General features: G+C 51.9%; 1 protein-coding gene across 3 annotated transcripts in view; it reads left to right on the top strand.

Annotated features, from left to right (window-relative positions):
- ADCK5 (aarF domain containing kinase 5) overlaps nt 1-21117 on the top strand; it is a 178123-nt gene that overhangs the window by 76526 nt on the left and 80480 nt on the right. For all 3 annotated transcript variants that reach the window (XM_063921063.1, XM_063921062.1, XM_063921061.1), the window contains one exon: nt 12259-12372. In XM_063921063.1, coding sequence (XP_063777133.1) covers nt 12259-12372 — 114 coding nt within the window. The remainder of the gene's footprint in view (nt 1-12258; nt 12373-21117) is intronic.

Below are 21117 nucleotides of genomic sequence, written 5' to 3'. Positions count from 1 at the left end.
ATGAGCCTACAGAGACTGTTCCCCCTCCAGTCAGTCCGATGGAGTGTGGCGAGAGACAGGTGCACTCTGCGGAGAGAGTCACCTGCATGGCCAAACAGCCCCTACACAACATGTGGAGGCACCTGCAGCCAGTCCGCGTGGGACCCCTGCAGGGAGAAGGCCTAAGAGACTCTGGGGCCTCAATCACTGTGGTGAGCCCCCACGTTATAGATCCTGCTGCAGTATTGCAGGGTCGCACTGCCACGGTCACCCTGGCAGAAGGAACAGAGAAAGCGGTTCCCATGGCAAGAGTCTACCTGGACTGGGGAGCTGGACCAGAGTTGCGAGAAGTTGCCGTCATGGATGGTCTCCCAACTGATGTGGTCCTAGGAAATGATCTGGGTGGTGGGATCGTCACTACGTTTGTTGGCGCCATTCCCCGGAGTCAAGTTCCAAACCCACCGTTGACATCAGCTACTCCAGCACAGCCCAGCCCAGAGGAAAAGACTACAGCTGCTAGACAACTGCCAGCACAGCCAACCACAGCTTCAACCAGCCCAGAGGAAAAGATTACAGCGGCTAGATCAGCACATCGACCCTGCATGCCTTTTGCCTCTGGTATGCCTACGTCCCCTAGCAACGCAGAGGATGTCGGTTCCAGCTCGTTTGATCCTGTGGGGGTGCCCAATGATGCTCCTGACCCAAGTGGTTTGCCAACTCCGGCGGTGAGTATGAGAAACCACACTGATTTTTCCATGACTGACCCCTACCAGACTGACCCTAGCAGTCCCAACCTAGATCCCCCTGTAGAGTGTCCCAATTTAGGAGAGATTGAGGGCCACAGGCAGGAGTTTAGGGAGGCTCAACTCTCTGACCCATCCCCGAAAGGCATGAGGCGCCACTCTGGCAGCGGCCTTGACAGGGTTGGGGCGGGAAGTATGACCTGGCGGGAAGGGTTAAGGTACAGGGTAGCCAGGAAAGTGGGAGGGGATAGACCAGATAGGGAATGTGTCCAACTGGTCCCCCCAGGGAACTTTCCTGCGCAACCGGTGTCGGTTGCCAGCGAAACCCCTTTGGACAGTAAACCGGAGACAGACCGTACCCTGAAGTGCCTGACACAGAGCTTACCCTGGTCTGGAATGTCGGATGACGCCCAGACCAACTGTAAGGCTGGGGCCATGCGTTGGCAGCCGGGGCACTCCAGCGGTTGTGTTGTCTCTGGGCCTCTGCCCATAGGAGAACCCTTGCAGCAAGTTGCTGTGGACATAGCAGGTCCCCTGTCTGTGCGCAGTAGATCGGGGAAGACACGCAGCCTCACTGTAGTGGATGCCACACAGGATCCAGAGGCTGGTGGTCTGGCCGCCATCCCTGTGGCACAGGTAGCGGACGAGGAGGAAGGAGTAGGCCTAGGTGACAGGGTAGGTTTCCCGCGTCATAGGTCGACGGAGGAGGATTGGAGGGCAGGTCTGACAGTTAGGGCAGACAGTTGCCAGATAGGTATGACGGAGGTGCAGTGCCTGGGGCACCATGTGGGAGGAGACAGGGGTAGGCCCAAACCAGAGGTGGTGGAGGCAACCAGAGGCCGTCCCCGACCCACACCACCCAGACCGGTACTGACCTTAGAACCTGTAAGGCCCTACGGACACGTTGTCATTGACTTTAGTCCTGTAGTGAACCCCTTGACAGAGATGGCTAGGAAGGGCATTCCCAAGTCAGTGGACTTTGCACCCGCTTGCGACTTGGCATTCCAGTCATTGAAGGAGGCTCGGGTACCCGCTCCAGTGCTGATGGCGCACATTCTTGACCAGGACTGTGTGTTACGAACTATTGCGCCACTGCACGGACTGGGAGCAGTACCGAGCCAGAAAGAGACATATGGGCAGGAGCACCCTGTGGCCTGGTTGAGCAGTATACTGCTATTGTGGGAGGTGGGGTATGCCACAGTTGGGACACCATGGGTGGCACTTGTTTGTAACTGGCCCCCCACCGTGGTGACTTACCACCTACCGGTTAGGTGGCTGCAACCTACCTTGGGGGAATTGGACAGACTTTTGTGGTGGAGCCTTGAACTTGGACTTCAGGTGGACTATTTGAACATTGTGCACCCACGAAGAGAGGCCCACTACACTATGGATGAACTGTCTAGGCCAGAGCCTACATCCCCCCAGGTAGCGTCCCCTTCACCCCAACGGACTGCGGGACCAGGACCCAAATCGTTGAGACATGGGTCCCTGGTTGACCCGCTTGAATGGGGGGGGAGGAGTGTGGCCGGAGAGCCCCAGCCACGAGGGAAATGGCCGCCGCAGCACTGAAGGGGTTAACCCCTAGTGCCCGGCGCCATTTCAAAAGACAATGGGCGCTTGGCGCCAGATTTAAAAACATATTGTGGGCGCTAGGCGCCGTGTTTTATTAATGTTAAAAAAAATGTATTTTTAAAGGTGCCGTGGTCCCGGACCCCTCCGGAGACCACGGCAGTGAGGACAGCCCCCGGCGCGCCCAGCAGAGTGGGCGCGCCGGGGGAGAGGACAGCCGCTGACCGCCGGAGTCCGGGAGCTCCGCTCCCGGCAGCGGTCAGTGCAACCCCGGGCGCACTGGAGTGTGCGCGCCGTGGAGAAGGGAGAGCCGCCGCCTCAGCCCGTCGGAGGTGGCCAGCCGCGGCAGCCGGGACGAACGTCCCGGGCTGCTGGGCAGCGAGGGGGGTGCGCCGAAGCCCCGGCTCCCCGCCGGACGCTGCGGCGAGGCTACAAGACAGCGCCGCTCATGGGGGACCGGGCTAGCCGGCTCCCTAGCGGCGTGGGTGAATTAGGCTGATGAGCGCTGGGGTCCGGGAGCTACGCTCCCGGCGCCTCAGCGCTACAACAGAGCCAGAGTCACGGCGGCCGGGACAAGTGTCCCGGGCCGCCGGGCTTCAGTACAGGGGCGTGCGCCGCTGCATGCGGCGAGGCCACAAAGGTAGTGCCACACTGGGGGGACAGGGAGAGCCAGCTCCCTGGACCCCAGTGGCAGGCAGGCAGGCTGGAGGGTGGGGGAAGCCAGCCCCATACCTCCAGCACTGAGAGAGCCCTAGCAGCCAGGCTGCAGGGCTAGGGGAGCCAGCACAGACAGGGTCCTAGCAGCCAGGCTGCAGGACCAGGACACAGTATTCCACAAACCAGACATTGTGTAAAATAATAGAAAGTACAGTGTGTTGTAAGGCACTGCAGTGCCTAGGTATGTGGAGCCTGTGCAGGCTCAGAGTGTATTTAAATGTATAACATGTACAGTGTGATTTAAATGTAATGTATTTCAAGGTAAATTGCACTTACTTGGTTGTGTGTCCCAGGAGGGGGGAATCCATGGCTGTGCAGGCTGATGGATTCTCCCAGACCTTTTCCCCAAAAACGGAATGCTTTCCCATCCAGCCTCACACTTCCAAGGGGCACAGGGAGAGAGAGAAGCAACACAGCTATGAAACAAGCTGAGTGGTTTCTTGGAGCTCCATGGAGATCACCCGTAGTGGACCAGAGACCTGGACCGGGGAGCCAGGCTGCCCAGCTCTGGAGCCCAAATCCAGGCTGCAGCCAGTGGGCTGGGTCCCGGGCAGGTTTCTGGAAGTCAGTTTAGGAGGGAAAACTTTCCCCCAGCCAGACTGAACGGCACCGGGGAGTATCCTGATTCTCCAAGGTGGGAGAGTCAAAGGAGACCGACCACTCCCCACTGTCCATAGGGGACAATGTTAGCTGTGCATGAGACCAAGGCATGCACAGCTCATGGGTAAACATTGATTGGTTGTGCACCACAGGGCGGGCTTACCCCCTGTAGTAAGGGGTCTTGGAGAGGGATAAAAGGAGGGCAGTTGGCCCATAGGAGGGTGTATTATTCCATCTTATTCTGCTGAAAACATCTGATTGTATGCTGTTACCCCTAGCAATAGGGAGGAGCCTTTTTAAAGGTTATTGAGCAATAAACATCTTTGCCTCAAGAAGACTGCTTCATCTTGTGACCAACAGGGTTAGGCCAAACCTAGCCCCGTCCTCCGGCTGTCCAGGGAAGTATCTAGCGTCTCCAAGCTCCGCCTTCCGCCAGCTACCGGTAGAGGCCTAGCAAGTGGCTAGTGGGGATTCGTCAGCACCACACAGCTGTGGTAAGGCAGTGCGTCGGCACATACAGAGCAGAACCGTGGTTCCAAACGCCACGGCAGGTTAGGAGTTTGGTGGTGGCAGCGAGAACCCGCCCACAGCGCAGTGGGTGGAGTCAGTAACAGGCGGTTACTGACGGTAAGCGGGAATCCCCTATGTGGTCAGGCCTCGTGCGGCTTGACCTTCCATTCTGTGCGCAGCCAACGGGACGCGAAAGCGGCGAGTGCTTTCGTACGGTACCGTCCTGTCACAAGGATCTATAAAGTGGGGGCTCACCACAGTGATTGAGGCCCCAGAGTCTCTTAGGCCTTCTCCCTGCAGGGGTCCCACGTGGACCGGCTGCAGGTGCCTCCACATGTTGTGTAGGGGCTGTTTGGCCATGCAGGTGACTCTCTCCGCAGAGTGCACCTGTCTCTCGCCACACTCCATCGGACTGACTGGAGGGGGAACAGTCTCTGTAGGCTCATCTCCTCTCGTCAAACATGCGATCCGGGCTCCAGCACTCGTATTTGGGGCACGAGTCTGGGGTGCTTGGGATGCAGGACAGTTCATCCTCAGATGTCCGATTTTCCCACAGCCGTAGCACTTCTTCTCCAGTCGTGGCACCGATGATCTCTGATCAGTTGCAGGGACGCTGCGGTGCGGTTGCTGGCCAAGAGCACCCGGGTTGGAAGATGCTTGTCTTTGGGGGCGATGAGTTGAAGAGGGGTGTCCCCCTGGTGGTACAGTCTTTTGGAGCTGGCTGCTGGCTGGGCGCTTCTGCCCCCGTGGCCGAATTGCCACATACTTGTCTGCTAACTGGGCAGCCATCTTTAAGCTGGGTGGCTCCCGATCTAGCACCCACTCCTTCACTTCTGGGGCGCACCTGCGGTAGAACTGCTCCCTGCAGATCAGGTCGATCAGTGCGTCCCATGTAGTGGCTTCAGAATCCTTCACCCACTTCACCACGTACTGCCGCAGCTGGGTGGCAAACTGCCCATGGGTGCTGCTAGGATTCTTGGGCAAGTCTCTGAACCTCTTCCTGTAAGACTCTGGAGTGATGAAGAATCGCTGGAGGAGGGCCTTCGCGACTTCGTCGTAATCCCCACAGTCCTCCGTGGCCACTCCTCGATAGGCCTCCAAGGCCTCTCCATGCAGAGTGGGCACAAGGTGTCTCACCCACTCCGACTTGGGTAAATCGTGTAGTTTACAAGTTCTTTCAAAAACTTGCAAATGTCCATCAATGTCCCCATCACTGTCTGCAAACTTGGCAAACTGAATACGTCCTGATCTGTGTACAACAGCTGACAACGGCTCCCGGGGTACCACGGCTGGTGATGCCTGCTCCGCATGCCACATCCGGATGACAAGCATGCGTTCTTTCTCCGTTGCCCTTTCCCCCAATTCCGCTAGCCGATCTGCTAGGGTATCCGGGTCGCCCCCCCTGGAACGTTGGGATCCTAGCCCTGCTAGGGATTGCTGGGAAACATTGCTGCTGTGAGAGAGGGCGGGGCTTGTGGTTCTCACCGGTTCCTTGCGAAGGTCCACTGTTGGGCCGTCTTTTGCGATGCTGACGCCGTCAGTGCTTTCCACCTCCGCCCGATGGGACTCCTCCAAGCTCATGAGCGCCGCCTTCATGACGCTTCTGGACGCGTTGAAAGGGATATCCACACCCTTCTCCTGGCATACGATCTCCAGATCATCCTTGGACATTCCGCTGAATTTCGCCATCTTGTGCGTTCTCCTGCGCTGCAGTTACTCCTCTCCTGAGTAACTCGGCTTCTCCAATCGGGTGATGAAAAGCCGCCTGGGATAATCCCACCACTATGCCACCAATTTCTGTGACAGGACGGTCCCGTACGAAAGCACTCGCCGCTTTCGCGTCCCGTCGGCTGCGCACAGAATGGAAGGTCAAGTCACACGAGGCCTGACCACATAGGGGATTCCCGCTTACCGTCAGTAACCGCCTGTTACTGACTCCACCCACTGCGCTGTGGGCAGGTTTATGCTGCCACCACCAAACTCCTAACCTGCCGTGGCGTTTGGAACCACGTTCTGCTCTGTATGTGCCGACGCACTGCCTTACCACACCTGTGTGGTGCCGACGAATCCCCACTAGCCACTTGCTAGGCCTCTACCGGTAGCTGGCGGAAGGTGGAACTTGGAGACGTTAGGTGCTTCCCTGGACAGCCGGAGGACGGGGCTATGGTTGGCATAACCCTGTAGGTCACAAGATGAAGCAATCTTCTTGAGGCAATGATGTTTATTTGCTCAAATATAGTTCTAAAGAGCACTCTTCCCTATTGCTAGGGGCAACAGCATACAGCAAGATGTTCCAGCAGAATAAGATGGTATAACTACAAATCTGGAGGCACGCAGGTCTCCTTTTTATGTCAATTTTCCACACAGTATCACAGGGGGGTAAGCCCTCCCTGTCTTCTCCAACCAATCAGGTTATTTTACAAAATACCAATAAATCACATTTTACAAGGATATAAGTGCAATAAAACAATATCCTCCTTCCTGTCACCCAGACAACGTTTGGTATCAGATTAACATTCACTATTGATAAATTTATCACACAGCTTCAAAATACAAATGTTTCTGTCTCATTCACATCTCCAGGCAAGCCCAGATCCCCCGTGATTAGCACCTCTCTCTAAGGGACTTACACATCAAAAGGTTTTGTCATTCACACCTCTCTGCTAGGACAGGGCCATTAGCATGCCACTTCCTACTGACAGGAGATGATTATTCAGACATTTATTAATGTAAGATACAGCTGACCATATCTTGAATATAAAATAGATAGTTAAACATGCATTCCTGCAATTGTGCACAGAGCACTACATATGACATGTTAAAACACATCATTAAACAACTTTTAATCAGTCCGCGCCCAGCGCCGTAAGTATGTTTAACAGTGACGCCAAGCGCCCATTGTCCCTTAATATGGCGCCGGGCACGAGGGTTAACACCTTCAGTGCCGCAGCCGCCATTACACGTGTGGCTGGTTGGTCTCTCCGGCCACACCAGCCTATTGTGGTGCCTGTGGCTACTACTGACTTGGAGGATTCCGAGTTACTAGATGTGGTCAGGGCTTTGAAGGTTTATGTAGCCAGAACGGCTGGGGTCAGGAAAACAGAATCTTTGTTTATCCTGTATGCTTCCAACAAGCTTGGTGCTCCTGCTTCAAAGCAAACTATTGCTCGCTGGATGTCAGGAATCTGCATTCTCCATCGCATCACTACTGTGGAACTACAGGTTCCAGCAGTTCAGTTCTGTTCCAGTTCCAGTTTTCAGTCTACTGCAGCCTGGAGTACACAGTGCTTCAGCTAACCCACAGCTGATCTGAACACCTAATCCAGCAGGGTGTGTCCTCACAGATGCAACATCCAATCATCACAGACCAAGGGGTATAAACTCCAGTTCCTGGCTCAGTCTCAGGGCCTTGGACAACACGTCACATTCTGTGAACAGGCGTCTCCTGTTTGCAGTCATCTGTCTGCAGAGATGCCCCTGGGTATTGGACCTGTGGAACTACAGGTCCCAGCAGTTCCAGTTCCGTTCCAGTTTCAAGTTCCTGTGTTCCAGTCTCCATTGTTCCAGTTTGCTACAAACTCCAGCCACAGCCAGCCACAATCCACCAGCAGTAAGAGACTCTCCTCAGGTGTTTTATCATTACCATCTGTGCATCTCAGCAGTTAACATCTATTTGCTTAGAGACTGTCTCCTGCTTAAGCCCGTTAGGCTATCTGGACTTGTGCTTCATAGAGACTGTACATTTATCAGAGTTCTGTTTTTCCAAATTTATTTCATCCTGAGTTATACTGAGACTGTGTGCTTTTTACAATTACCGGAGTTCTGTTTGTTTCAATCATAGTTACCAGTGACTTTTGAATATTTATTTCCTGTTATTTCTGGTTTTGCATTCCACTGCACCTGTTATTCAATTGCTTTGTGATCCCTGTGACATAATAAATATCAGCGCCTATGCGCAGGACTATTCTTTGGTCTCCTCGTGTATTACGTCACACCAACACTGACCCACTAGCGCCCCCGCCAGGGACAGACAAGTTTACAGAATCCTGACACTGGATCTGTAACACGATTCAGCAGGCTCATTCTGCGGCTGGATTGCCGCTGCCAAAATCAGTAAAAGCCCATTCCACAAGGAAGGTGGGCTCTTCTTGGGCGGCTGCCCGAGGGGTCTCGGCTTTACAACTTTGCCGAGCAGCTACTTGGTCAGGTTCGAACACTTTTGCAAAGTTCTACAAGTTTGATACCCTGGCTGAGGAGGACCTTGTGCTTGCTCATTCGGTGCTGCAGAGTCATCCGCACTCTCCTGCCCGTTTGGGAGCTTTGGTATAATCCCCATGGTCCTTACGGAGTCCCCAGCATCCACTAGGACGTTAGAGAAAATAAGATTTTACTCACCGGTAAATCTATTTCTCGTAGTCCGTAGTGGATGCTGGGCGCCCGTCCCAAGTGCGTACTTCTTCTGCAATACTTGTATATAGTTATTGCTGCAATAAGGGTTATGTTATGGTTGCATCAGGGTTTATCTGATGCTCTGTTGTTGTTCATACTGTTGACTGGGTAAGTTTATCACAAGTTGTACGGTGTGACTGGTATGAGTCTTGCCCTGGATTCCAAAATCCTTTCCTTGTACTGTCAGCTCTTCCGGGCACAGTTTCCTTAACTGAGGTCTGGAGGAGGGGCATAGAGGGAGGAGCCAGAGCACACCAGTATCCTAATTCTTTCTTAAAGTGCCCTATCTCCTGCGGAGCCCGTCTATTCCCCATGGTCCTTACGGAGTCCCCAGCATCCACTACGGACTACGAGAAATAGATTTACCGGTAAGTAATATCTTATTTTGCTATATTGTGTTGTCTTTTCCCATCCTGTCTGTTGCATTATAATATCCTCTTTCCATATGTTTATCTCCATATGTGCGGAGTCATGTGTGTTAACTCTTACCATGCTGTACACTGCTCGTGTCCCCTCCTTGTACTGCTCAATGTCATTGTTGTGGGCGAAACTTTCAAAACTGTAAAATAAACAAGATTTTAAAAAAGAAATGTCGGCATATTGTGACATGTACGTCGGACATCCGTCACATTGGCTGGTCTGAGGAAGGTGCAAATTAACTATCATGACGCGTTTCTCGGGCAAACTACTTCCTCAGACTCTGTTTATGCCAATATTACTGTTCCATCGTCAGCTGGGTACAGACTAGACCATGTGTGTACCCAGCGACATTTGCGGCGACGAGACACGGTGGGGTTTCCAGCATCTGCAAGTGCGTATGCTCTCTTGCCGATGCTGGGAGTAACGGCAGGGGGCATGCTGCATTCGGCAGCACGGCCCTCGCTGGCAGTGTTGCCCATTGGACCTGCATGCAGGTCCGACGGAGGATGTTGCTGACGACGCATGTGAGCGCTCATCGTCAGTGACATAGTGCGTACACACTGGACGATATGAACGGTGTGTTGGTCCGATGTGTAAGTTATCGTCTGGTGTGTACCCAGCAGTAGAGAGGGAGATTCCATAGGGATACGGTTAATTTACTGGCTGCTGGACAGAAGCCCGGTATTCCCACTCGGGTGGTGGTCCATGCCACCTCCCGAGGTGGAATATAATAGTGTGGCAAGCAGAGCTCACCACCAGGCCCAAAGAGTGGCAAGCCCGCGAGGGGACTCACTGCGCTTGCTGCCGTTAGCCCGACCACCATGTTTTATACCTTACCCGGTTAGGTACCTGCTGAGGACGCCGAGGTGTGTAGGTCATTAGAGCAGAGCAGGTCACTGACCATTTCTGTATGAATGACTTGGTAGAAGTCCTAGTAGGGAGGTTCTGTACCTGCTGATGACGCTGAGGTGTGTACATCATTAGAGCAGAGCAGGTCACTGACCATTCCTGTATGAATGACCTGGTAGATGTCCTAGTAGGGAGGTTCTGTACCTGCTGAGGACGCCGAGCTGTGTAGGTCATTAGAGCAGAGCAGGTCACTGATCATTCCTGTATGAATGACCTGGTAGAAGTCCTAGTAGGGAGGTTCTGTACCTGCTCATGACGCTGAGCTGTGTAGGTCATTAGAGCAGGGCAGGACACTGACCATTTCTGTATGAATGACCTGGTATAAGTCCTAGTAGGGAGGTTCTGTACCTGCTGATGACGCTGAGGTGTGTACATCATTAGAGCAGAGCAGGTCACTGACCATTCCTGTATGAATGACCTGGTAGATGTCCTAGTAGGTAGGTTCTGTACCTGCTGATGACGCTGAGGTGTGTAGGTCATTAGAGCAGAGCAGGACACTGACCATTCCTGTATGACTGACCTGGTAGATGTCCTAGTAGGGAGGTTCTGTACCTGCTGATGATGTGGAGGTATGTCTGTCATTAGAGCAGAGCAGGACACTGACCATTCCTGTATGACTGACCTGGTAGATGTCCTAGTAGGTAGGTTCTGTACCTGCTGATGACGCTGAGGTGTGTAGGTCATTAGAGCAGAGCAGGACACTGACCATTCCTGTATGACTGACCTGGTAGATGTACTAGTAGGGAGGTTCTGTACCTGCTGATGATGTGGCGGTATGTCTGTCATTAGAGCAGAGCAGGACACTGACCATTCCTGTATGACTGACCTGGTAGATGTCCTAGTAGGGAGGTTCTGTACCTGCTGATGACGCTGAGGTGTGTACATCATTAGAGCAGAGCAGGACACTGACCATTCCTGTATGAATGACCTGGTAGATGTCCTAGTAGGGAGGTTCTGTATCTGCTGATGACGCCGAGCTGTGTAGGTCATTAGAGCAGAGCAGGTCACTGATCATTCCTGTATGAATGACCTGGTATAAGTCCTAATAGGGAGGTTCTGTACCTGCTGATGACGCTGAGCTGTGTAGGTCATTAGAGCAGGGCAGGACACTGACCATTTCTATATGAATGACCTGGTAGATGTCCTAGTAGGGAGGTTCTGTACCTGCTGATGACGCTGAGGTGTGTACATCATTAGAGCAGAGCAGGTCACTGACCATTCCTGTATGAATGACCTGGTAGATGTCCTAGTAGGGAGGTTCTGTACCTGCTGATGACGCTGAGGTATGTAGGTCGTTAGAGCAGAGCAGGTCACTGACCATTCCTGTATGAATGACCTGGTAGATGTCCTAGTAGGGAGGTTCTGTACCTGCTGATGATGCGGAGGTATGTCTGTCATTAGAGCAGAGCAGGACACTGACCCTTCCTGTTTGACTAACCTGGTAGATGTCCTAGTAGGTAGGTTCTGTACCTGCTGATGACGCTGAGGTGTGTAGGTCATTAGAGCAGAGCAGGACACTGACCATTCCTGTATGACTGACCTGGTAGATGTCCTAGTAGGTAGGTTCTGTACCTGCTGATGACGCTGAGGTGTGTAGGTCATTAGAGCAGAGCAGGACACTGACCATTCCTGTATGACTGACCTGGTAGATGTCCTAGTAGGGAGGTTCTGTACCTGCTGATGATGCGGAGGTATGTCTGTCATTAGAGCAGAGCAGGACACTGACCATTCCTGTATGACTGACCTGGTAGATGTCCTAGTAGAGGGAGGTTCTGTACCTGCTGATGATGCTGAGCTGTGTAGGTCATTAGAGCAGAGCAGGACACTGACCGGCTACAGATATGCTGGACTGTAACGTAGCAGTTGAAGGACACTTTATATAGAGGCAGGATTATAGACCTAGGATGCGGGGAAAAGTGATGTTACTCATACAGTTCCTGGAAAACAGGTGGAGCAGGACCTCGGATTTGCATGGACTAGTGGCACAAAGCCAGCCAGTTGCTGTAAAGCCTGATACTGAGATGCATAAATACATATATAATAATATATAGCATCCGGAGCACCTCAGGAGATCTGGAGAACATTCAGCGATGGACAATATGTGTAATGAAGGCAATTTACTTTTGAAAACATTTTTATCTGGTAAAACAAAAACATCTGCGTAGAAGTAATTAATATGTAGAAATGTTTGTGGTGATCTGTACAATGTGCCAGGTGTGAGTAGAAGAAAGCATAGGGAAGGGTTTTCCAGCTGTCCCTACCACTTGAGGGGTGATAGCACACGCCGTGGTGTCTGCAGATGTAATATGGGGTTATAAGGAAGAAGGAGGGCTCATGTTGTGTGTTTATCTCTCGGCCTCAGGTCCAGTACATAGATCTCCGGGACAGGTTTGATGGTGACATAAAAACCCTGGAATGGCTTTTACATCTCATTGAGTTCATGCACCCCAAGTTTGGCTTCACCTGGGTCCTAAAGGTGAGCATCCTCCTGCTGTTATCCAGTATTTCTCCTTCATCCACTAGGGGCCACTGGAGCGTAGTTACAATGGGGAAATAGTAGGCAGTAATTGGGAGCTGGCACTTTAAAATTCTTCACTCTGTGGCTAGCTCCTCCCCTACTATCTCCCCTCCAAGCCAGTCTTAGTTTAGTGCCCGAGGGAGCTGGTTCACTTGGGTTTAGCTGAAGAATTTTTCTTTTTTCTTTATTATTTTATTTTTTCTTACTTACACACACAGACTGGCAGCTCTACCACTGCCAGTCTGCACCGCGGGAGCTGCCGGCGGGGTCCCATCGCAGCTGCGTGCGGCTCGGGATGGGCCCCGGCTGAGGGAGACACTGAGCTCTCCTGAGTTGGCGGACACCGCTGCGTGCGGCGCGTGTCGGGACCACTCCATCCAGCAGAAGATTCCGGCAGCATGGCAGCGGTAAGTAACAGTGGCCGGACACCGCTGCGTGCGGCGCGTGTTGGGGCCACTCCGTCAACAGAGGCCGGACACCGTTGCGTGCGGCGCGTGTTGGGGCCACTCCGTCAACAGAGGCCGGACACCGTTGCGTGCGGCGCGTGTCGGGACCACTCCATCCAGCAGAAGATTCCGGCAGCATGGCAGCGGTAAGTAACAGTGGCCGGACACCGCTGCGTGCGGCGCGTGTTGGGGCCACTCCGTCAACAGAGGCCGGACACCGTTGCGTGCGGCGCGTGTTGGGGCCACTCCGTCAACAGAGGCCGGACACCGCTGCGTGCGGCGCGTGTCGGGGCCACTCCATCAGCTGCAAAGCAGTGGTGAGTAAACACCCCCCCTTCACATGATGTATGATTTCTCTATGACATTACACATTTACTGGTGCAATGTGCTCTAAGTAATATGTTTATTCGTTCAGTGTGCCCACTGTATGGTCTCATGTGTCTGGAGTGGGTCAGATTATAACACAGAGGCGCCTTTTCGGATTCAAATTTGGCGCCTTTAAGGGGTGGGCGGAGCTTCAGTGCGCTATGCACAGCGTCCGCTCTGTACTGCGGCTCAGCGCTCCCTGCTCCCCGCCCGCGACACACATTGCCGGGGATGCAGGGCACTCACCGACGGGTTCGTTTAAATTTTGCGCCAGAGCGGGGGGCGGAGCTAACTCCTGCTCGTTACAGCGAGCGCTCCCCGCGACCCGGCCGCTGCACGTTCACCGCTCCGGGTAAGCTACAGGCTTCTGCGCTGTACAGCGGGATCAGCGCCCCGCTCCCCAGCCACTGTATTTCCCGATCTGTACAGCGGGCTCCCTGCTCACGCTTTGCCGGCAGGGGATACAGGGCGCTCACCGCTCCGGGTAAGCTACAGGCTCCCGCGCTGCACAGCGGGCTCAGCGCCCCGCTCCCCAGCCACTGCATTTCCCGCTCTGTACAACGGGCTTCCTGCTCCCCGCACGCATTGCCGGAGGGGGATACAGGGCGCTCACCGCTTCGTGGAACTGAAGCGGGTTAGTAAAATTTTGGCCCTGCTTCATTTCACACATTGCTGGAGGGAGAGTCAGGGAGTTTACCGCTTCATTTAATGTTTGAGAGGAGCTTAATTCCGCTTTGCTCAGCGGGCTCCCCGCTCCCCAGCACACACACACATGGATTAGAGCCTGCTCTATATCAGGGGCTCATGAATGCATTGGTGGCCATAACAGTGGAGCAGATTATGCATAGGAACCCAGGTTCACATATCACCCTCTACCCAATTGGCTTAATTATATATATATATATATATGTATATATATAAATATGTGGGTGTCACAACTGAGGGCCTGAGCTGACGGGAGGCAGCCTCAGTTGTAGGGGCTGAGATGTACCGGAACCTGGGAGGTTGTATCAGACCCCTGGACATGTAAGTAACATGAATAATAACTGCCCGAAGGCGTGACCACGACAACTTGGATAAAAGTCAATGATGTTTATTATGACAACTCCGCAACACAGCAGCAGTAAAAGAAAACGTAAAAGTCAGCAAAGAATAAATACAGTTCCTGGGTACTACAGGATGGCAGGAGCCACAGGGCACTGGTAGTGTGAGATAGTTCTTATAATCTTCTAGATGGAAAGTCCTTACCAGGCCCGACTGTAGCAATGGAGATAACCCAGGATTGTGCCAGCTGGTGTTCCAGGAAAAGCTGGGTTGCTGAAGATAAAACGGCTGCTGTGGATACTGGCTGGAACCAGACTGTTGTTAGCACGGAGTGGATACTGGCTGGAACCAGTTAAATAATAAATGAACTTGGGAGCGATGAAATATGAACTGAAATGTAGAACTTGAGAGCGGAGAAATAATAATACCGGTGGAGAGTGGTAAAGTGTAGAAAGGACACCGGCCCTTTAAGAGAAGCTGTACTCTGCTGGAAGCTGAGCTGGAAGCAGGTAATGTTGTAGCTGGAAACAGATGAATCCACAATGGATTGGAGAGTCAGGCTACACCGCAGGTGGAATGCTGGTGCGGGTCTCTATGGTGGAAGTCTTGAGACAGGAGCTGGAACCTGGAAGACAATCACAGGAGAGAGACAAACAGGAACTAGGTTTGACAACCAAAGCACTGACGCCTTCCTTGCTCAGGCACAGTGTATTTATACCTGCAGCAAGGAAGGGATTGGCTAGGCAATTATGCAGATTATCAATACTGACAACAGATTGGTGGAAATGATCAGCTGACAGAATCCAAGATGGCTGCGCCCATGCAGACACTTGGAGGGAAGTTTGGTTTGTAATCCATGTGGTAATGAAAACAGTAATGGCGGCGCCGGCCACCGGAGACAGGAGGCGCCAGGCTGACAGATGCACATCCAACCACGCGGACACAGCGGAGGCCGCGGCTGACGTAATCGCCACTCAGACACTCTGCATGCAGAAGAGCAGGGACGGCGGCGGAGGCCGCGGGAGACGCCATGCCAGGTGTAATATGGCGTTTACTGTGACAGCGTCCCAGAGTGACAGGAGAGGATACAGGAATGTACACATCAGGATAACAGATGGGATCCGGTCCTGGAGCGCTGAGCCAGCCTTAGGAGGCATCTGATGGGTAAGAAATGGCGTCCAGATACCCGGATCGTGACAGCACCCCCCCCCTTTAGGAGTGGCCCCAGGACACTTCTTTGGCTTTTGAGGAAACTTGGAATGGAATCTCCGGACCAAGGCAGGAGCATGGACATCAGAAGCATTGGTCCATGAACGTTCCTCAGGACCATAACCCTTCCAGTCAATAAGATATTGTAGTTGACCGTAACGGTGACGTGAGTCCAGGATCTTGGCCACTTCATACTCAACGCCTCGTTGAGTTTGGACTTTCGGAGTTGGAGGAAGTGAGGAATGAAACCGATTCAAGATCAGCGGTTTCAACAGGGAAACATGGAATGTCCTGGGTATTTTTAAGAAGGGAGGCAACTGGAGTCTGTAAGCAACAGGATTGATGACTTGTTCAATCTTGAAAGGACCGATATAGCGAGGTGCAAACTTCATACTGGGAACTCTTAACCTCAAATTCTTCGTGGATAACCATACCCGATCACCCACCTTGAGAGCAGGAACTGCTCGACGCTTCTTATCCGCAAACTTCTTGTACCTGAACGATGCCTTGAGCAGAGCTGATCGTACGCTCTTCCAGATATTGGCAAACTGATGCAAGGTGATATCCACTGCGGGAACAGAAGTTGCTGGAAGCGGTTGGAACTCAGGGACTTTAGGGTGGAATCCAAAGTTAGTGAAGAATGGTGTTGAAGCAGATGAAGAATGATACTGGTTGTTATGACAGAACTCGGCCCAGGGAAGTAATTGAACCCAGTCATCTTGAGAGGAGGACACATAGATGCGGAGGAAGGCCTCCAAGTCCTGATTCACCCTCTCGGTTTGACCATTGGTCTGAGGATGGTAAGCCGTGGGAAACTTTAGCTTGACTTGGAGGACTTGACATAAACTTCGCCAGAATTTGGCTGTGAATTGAACTCCTCGATCTGAGATAATTTCTTCAGGAAGACCGTGGAGTCGGAAGATCTCTTGTATGAATACTTGAGCCAACTTGGAAGCTGACGGAAGACCGGTGAGAGGAATGAAGTGTGCCATCTTGGTGAACCGGTCAACTACCACCCAGATGGTATTGAACTTGTTGCACATGGGTAAATCTGTAATAAAATCCATCGACAAATGGGTCCAAGGTCGACGGGGAACAGATAGTGGAACCAGTTGCCCCGCAGGCGACTGGCGGGATACCTTATGTTGAGCACACTTTGGGCAAGATGCAATAAACTCCAAGACGTCCTTTTTCAGAGTTGGCCACCAATAGGACCTAGAGATAAACTCCAGGGTTTTTTGGATACCTGTATGTCCGGCAAAACGGGAAGCATGGGCCCAATGCATGAGCTTCTTCCTTAGCATCGGTTTCACAAAACTTTTCCCTGATGGGGGCGTAGAGTCCATCCCTACCGTGGAGAATGCCAACGGATTTATAATAGGATGCTTGTCTAAAGACTCTGACTAATTTTCTTGCTCCCATGAGCGGGAAAGGGCATCGGCCTTGCGATTCTGAGAGCCCGGACAGAACTGGAGTTTAAAGTCGAACCTGGAAAAGAAAAGTGCCCATCTGGCCTGACGAGGGTTGAGACATTGTGCGCCTTTCAGATATAAAAGGTTCTTGTGGTCTGTAAGTATGGTGATTGAATGAGAAGCTCCCTCCAACAGATACCTCCACTCTTCTAGAGCGAGCTTGATGGCTAGCAACTCCTGGTCGCCAATGGCATAGTTGCGCTCAGCTGGGGAGAACTTCCGGGAGAAGAAACTGCAAGGGTGTAAATGGCCATCTTTAGCCCTCTGAGATAACACCGCTCCTACTCCAACGGAGGAGGCATCCACCTCTAAGATGAAAGGAGAGTCGATGTCAGGCTGTTTCAGAACAGGCGCAGAGATGAACCTTTGTTTTAAAAGATGAAATGCTTGCATGGCTTCTTCAGACCACTTGGACGGGTTAGCACCCTTCTTAGTGAAAGCAGTAATAGGCGCCACAATGGTGGAAAAGTCTCGTATAAACTTTCGGTAATAGTTGGCGAACCCTAAGAACCTCTGGACCCCTTTGAGGGTTAAGGGTACCGGCCAATTTTGGATTGCTTGTAGTTTCTCAGGATCCATCTCTAGTCCGGAACCGGACACAATGTACCCTAGAAACGGAATGGACTTGACTTCAAAGACGCATTTTTCTAATTTGCAATAGAGATGATTGACTCGGAGACGGGACAGAACCTCTTTAACCCAAAAACGATGTTCCTCTAAATCGTTGGCAAAAATGAGGATATCGTCTAGATAGACCACGACATGACGGTATAGAATGTCTCTGAAGATCTCATTGACAAAATGCTGGAAGACAGCTGGAGCATTGCTCAATCCGAAGGGCATGACGAGGTACTCATAATGTCCGTCACGGGTGTTAAAGGCGGTCTTCCACTCGTCACCCTCACGGATCCGGATGAGATTGTATGCACCTCTCAAGTCCAGCTTTGTAAAGATGGTAGCTCCGCTAACTCTGTCAAAGAGCTCAGTAATCAGGGGTAAAGGATAACGGTTCTTGATGGTAATGTCGTTCAAACCTCTGTAGTCGATGCACGGCCGCAGACCACCATCTTTCTTTTTTACAAAAAAGAAGCCTGCGCCGGCTGGAGAAGAAGAAGGTCGAATGAACCCCTTTGCTAGGTTCTCTTTAATATATTCCTCCATAGAATGCGTCTCAGGCAGAGACAACGGATAAGTTCGGCCTCGAGGTAGAACCTTCCCTGGAACGAGATCAATCGGGCAGTCCCATTCTCTATGAGGAGGAAGGATATCAGCAGAAGCTTTACTGAACACATCCGTGAAATCTTGATATGGAGGAGGTGGAACATCAGACGACCTGGGGGAGGAAGAACAGACAGGCAATACTTTAAACAAACATGTCTCAGCACAGGAGGAACCCCATGCCAGGATTTGCGTAGTCGTCCAATCAATTGTAGGATTGTGAAGACGGAGCCATGGAAGGCCCAGGACCACAGGATGTGTGGCTCTTGGAATCACTAAAAAAGAAATAAGTTCGGAATGAAGAACTCCCACTCTCAGACGAACTGGTAGAGTCCTTAAAGAAATAACTGCATCAAAAATTTTGCTGCCATCCACGGCAGTTAAAGAAATGGACGAAGGAAGTCTCTCGGTGGGTAGAGACCACCGTTTAACATAGGCTTCGGTAATAAAGTTCCCAGCTGCTCCGGAATCAAGGAGGGCAATGACGTTCCGATAACGTTGAGCAACTTGAAGCGAGACTGGGAGATTACAATCTTGAGGAGATGGAGAGGAGATCATTACTCCTAGCCGGCCCTCTCCTTGGCGAGCTAGGATTTGGAGTTTCCCGGACGTTTGGGACAGGCATTAATGGTGTGAGACGGAGCTGCACAATAGAGACAGAGAGACTCGGAGAGACGTCTTCGGCGCTCAGCAGGAGTTAAACGGGAACGGCCAAGTTGCATGGGCTCATCTTTAGATGGTGACAGTTGACGAGGAGGAGGAGCAGAAGATTTTGGAGCAGATGATCTTCCACGCTCAGTTGCTCTCTCTCTGAAACGTAAATCAACTTTCGTGCAGAGTGAGATTAGCTCATCTAACTTAGAAGGTAAGTCTCTGGTAGCTAACTCATCTTTAATACGCTCAGATAAGCCATGCCAGAATGCAGCATACAGGGCCTCGTCGTTCCATGCCAGTTCGGATGCCAGGATCTGGAACTGTATCAGATATTGTCCTACAGTACGTGACCCCTGGCGTAAACGGAGAATCTCGGATGAAGCTGAGGTTACCCGGCCTGGCTCGTCGAAGATGCGCCTGAATGTTGACACGAAGGCAGTGTAGGAAGATAGCAGGGTGTCGGACCTCTCCCATAACGGTGATGCCCAATCAAGGGCTGAGCCACTGAGAAGAGAAATAATGTAGGCAATTTTTGTACGGTCACTGGGAAAATTGCCAGGTTGTAGCTCAAACTGAATCTCACACTGGTTGAGAAATCCCCTGCAGAATCTTGGAGATCCGTCAAATTTTGCTGGCGTTGGAAGATGAAGACGTGGAGCAGAAATGGGTAAGGTGGGTGGGGTTATAGCTGGAGTCACTGTGGTTGACGCACCAGACGCGCCTGATCCACGGAGAGTTGTCTGAATCCCATCCAGCCGAGTAGAGAGATCCTGGAGACAGCGGATGATGTGGCCCTGTGCAGCCTCCTGATGTTCTAGTCGGGCTGCCAGTTCTTGCATCGGCCTGGCCGCTTGATCCTGGTCTCCGGCTGGATTCATTAGGTCAGTGCTTACTGTCACAACTGAGGGCCTGAGCTGACGGGAGGCAGCCTCAGTTGTAGGGGCTGAGATGTACCGGAACCTGGGAGGTTGTATCAGACCCCTGGACATGTAAGTAACATGAATAATAACTGCCCGAAAAGTCAGCAAAGAATAAATACAGTTCCTGGGTACTACAGGATGGCAGGAGCCACAGGGCACTGGTAGTGTGAGATAGTTCTTATAATCTTCTAGATGGAAAGTCCTTACCAGGCCCGACTGTAGCAATGGAGATAACCCAGGATTGTGCCAGCTGGTGTTCCAGGAAAAGCTGGGTTGCTGAAGATAAAACGGCTGCTGTGGATACTGGCTGGAACCAGACTGTTGTTAGCACGGAGTGGATACTGGCTGGAACCAGTTAAATAATAAATGAACTTGGGAGCGATGAAATATGAACTGAAATGTAGAACTTGAGAGCGGAGAAATAATAATACTGGTGGAGAGTGGTAAAGTGTAGAAAGGACACCGGCCCTTTAAGAGAAGCTGTACTCTGCTGGAAGCTGAGCTGGAAGCAGGTAATGTTGTAGCTGGAAACAGATGAATCCACAATGGATTGGAGAGTCAGGCTACACCGCAGGTGGAATGCTGGTGCGGGTCTCTATGGTGGAAGTCTTGAGACAGGAGCTGGAACCTGGAAGACAATCACAGGAGAGAGACAAACAGGAACTAGGTTTGACAACCAAAGCACTGACGCCTTCCTTGCTCAGGCACAGTGTATTTATACCTGCAGCAAGGAAGGGATTGGCTAGGCAATTATGCAGATTATCAATACTGACAACAGATTGGTGGAAATGATCAGCTGACAGAATCCAAGATGGCTGCGCCCATGCAGACACTTGGAGGGAAGTTTGGTTTGTAATCCATGTGGTAATGAAAACAGTAATGGCGGCGCCGGCCACCGGAGACAGGAGGCGCCAGGCTGACAGATGCACATCCAACCACGCGGACACAGCGGAGGCCGCGGCTGACGTAATCGCCACTCAGACACTCTGCATGCAGAAGAGCAGGGACGGCGGCGGAGGCCGCGGGAGACGCCATGCCAGGTGTAATATGGCGTTTACTGTGACAGCGTCCCAGAGTGACAGGAGAGGATACAGGAATGTGAACATTAGGATAACAGATGGGATCCGGTCCTGGAGCGCTGAGCCAGCCTTAGGAGGCATCTGATGGGTAAGAAATGGCGTCCAGATACCCGGATCGTGATAGTGGGTATATATATAGGTATGGGGTTATGTATGGGTGTGTGTGTGTGTGTGTGTGTATATATATGTATATATATGTACATATATGTGTATATATGTGTATACTGTTACACTACCATATATAGGCAATATTTTTATTATAAGACAGACCTGGTTTCACATTAGCTCCGCCTTG

The sequence above is a fragment of the Pseudophryne corroboree genome, chromosome 5 (assembly GCF_028390025.1).
Source record: "Pseudophryne corroboree isolate aPseCor3 chromosome 5, aPseCor3.hap2, whole genome shotgun sequence".
NCBI classification, from domain to species: Eukaryota; Metazoa; Chordata; class Amphibia; order Anura; family Myobatrachidae; genus Pseudophryne; species Pseudophryne corroboree.
Note: the sequence above shows the minus strand (reverse complement) of the source record. Positions and strands in the feature narration are given on the sequence as shown.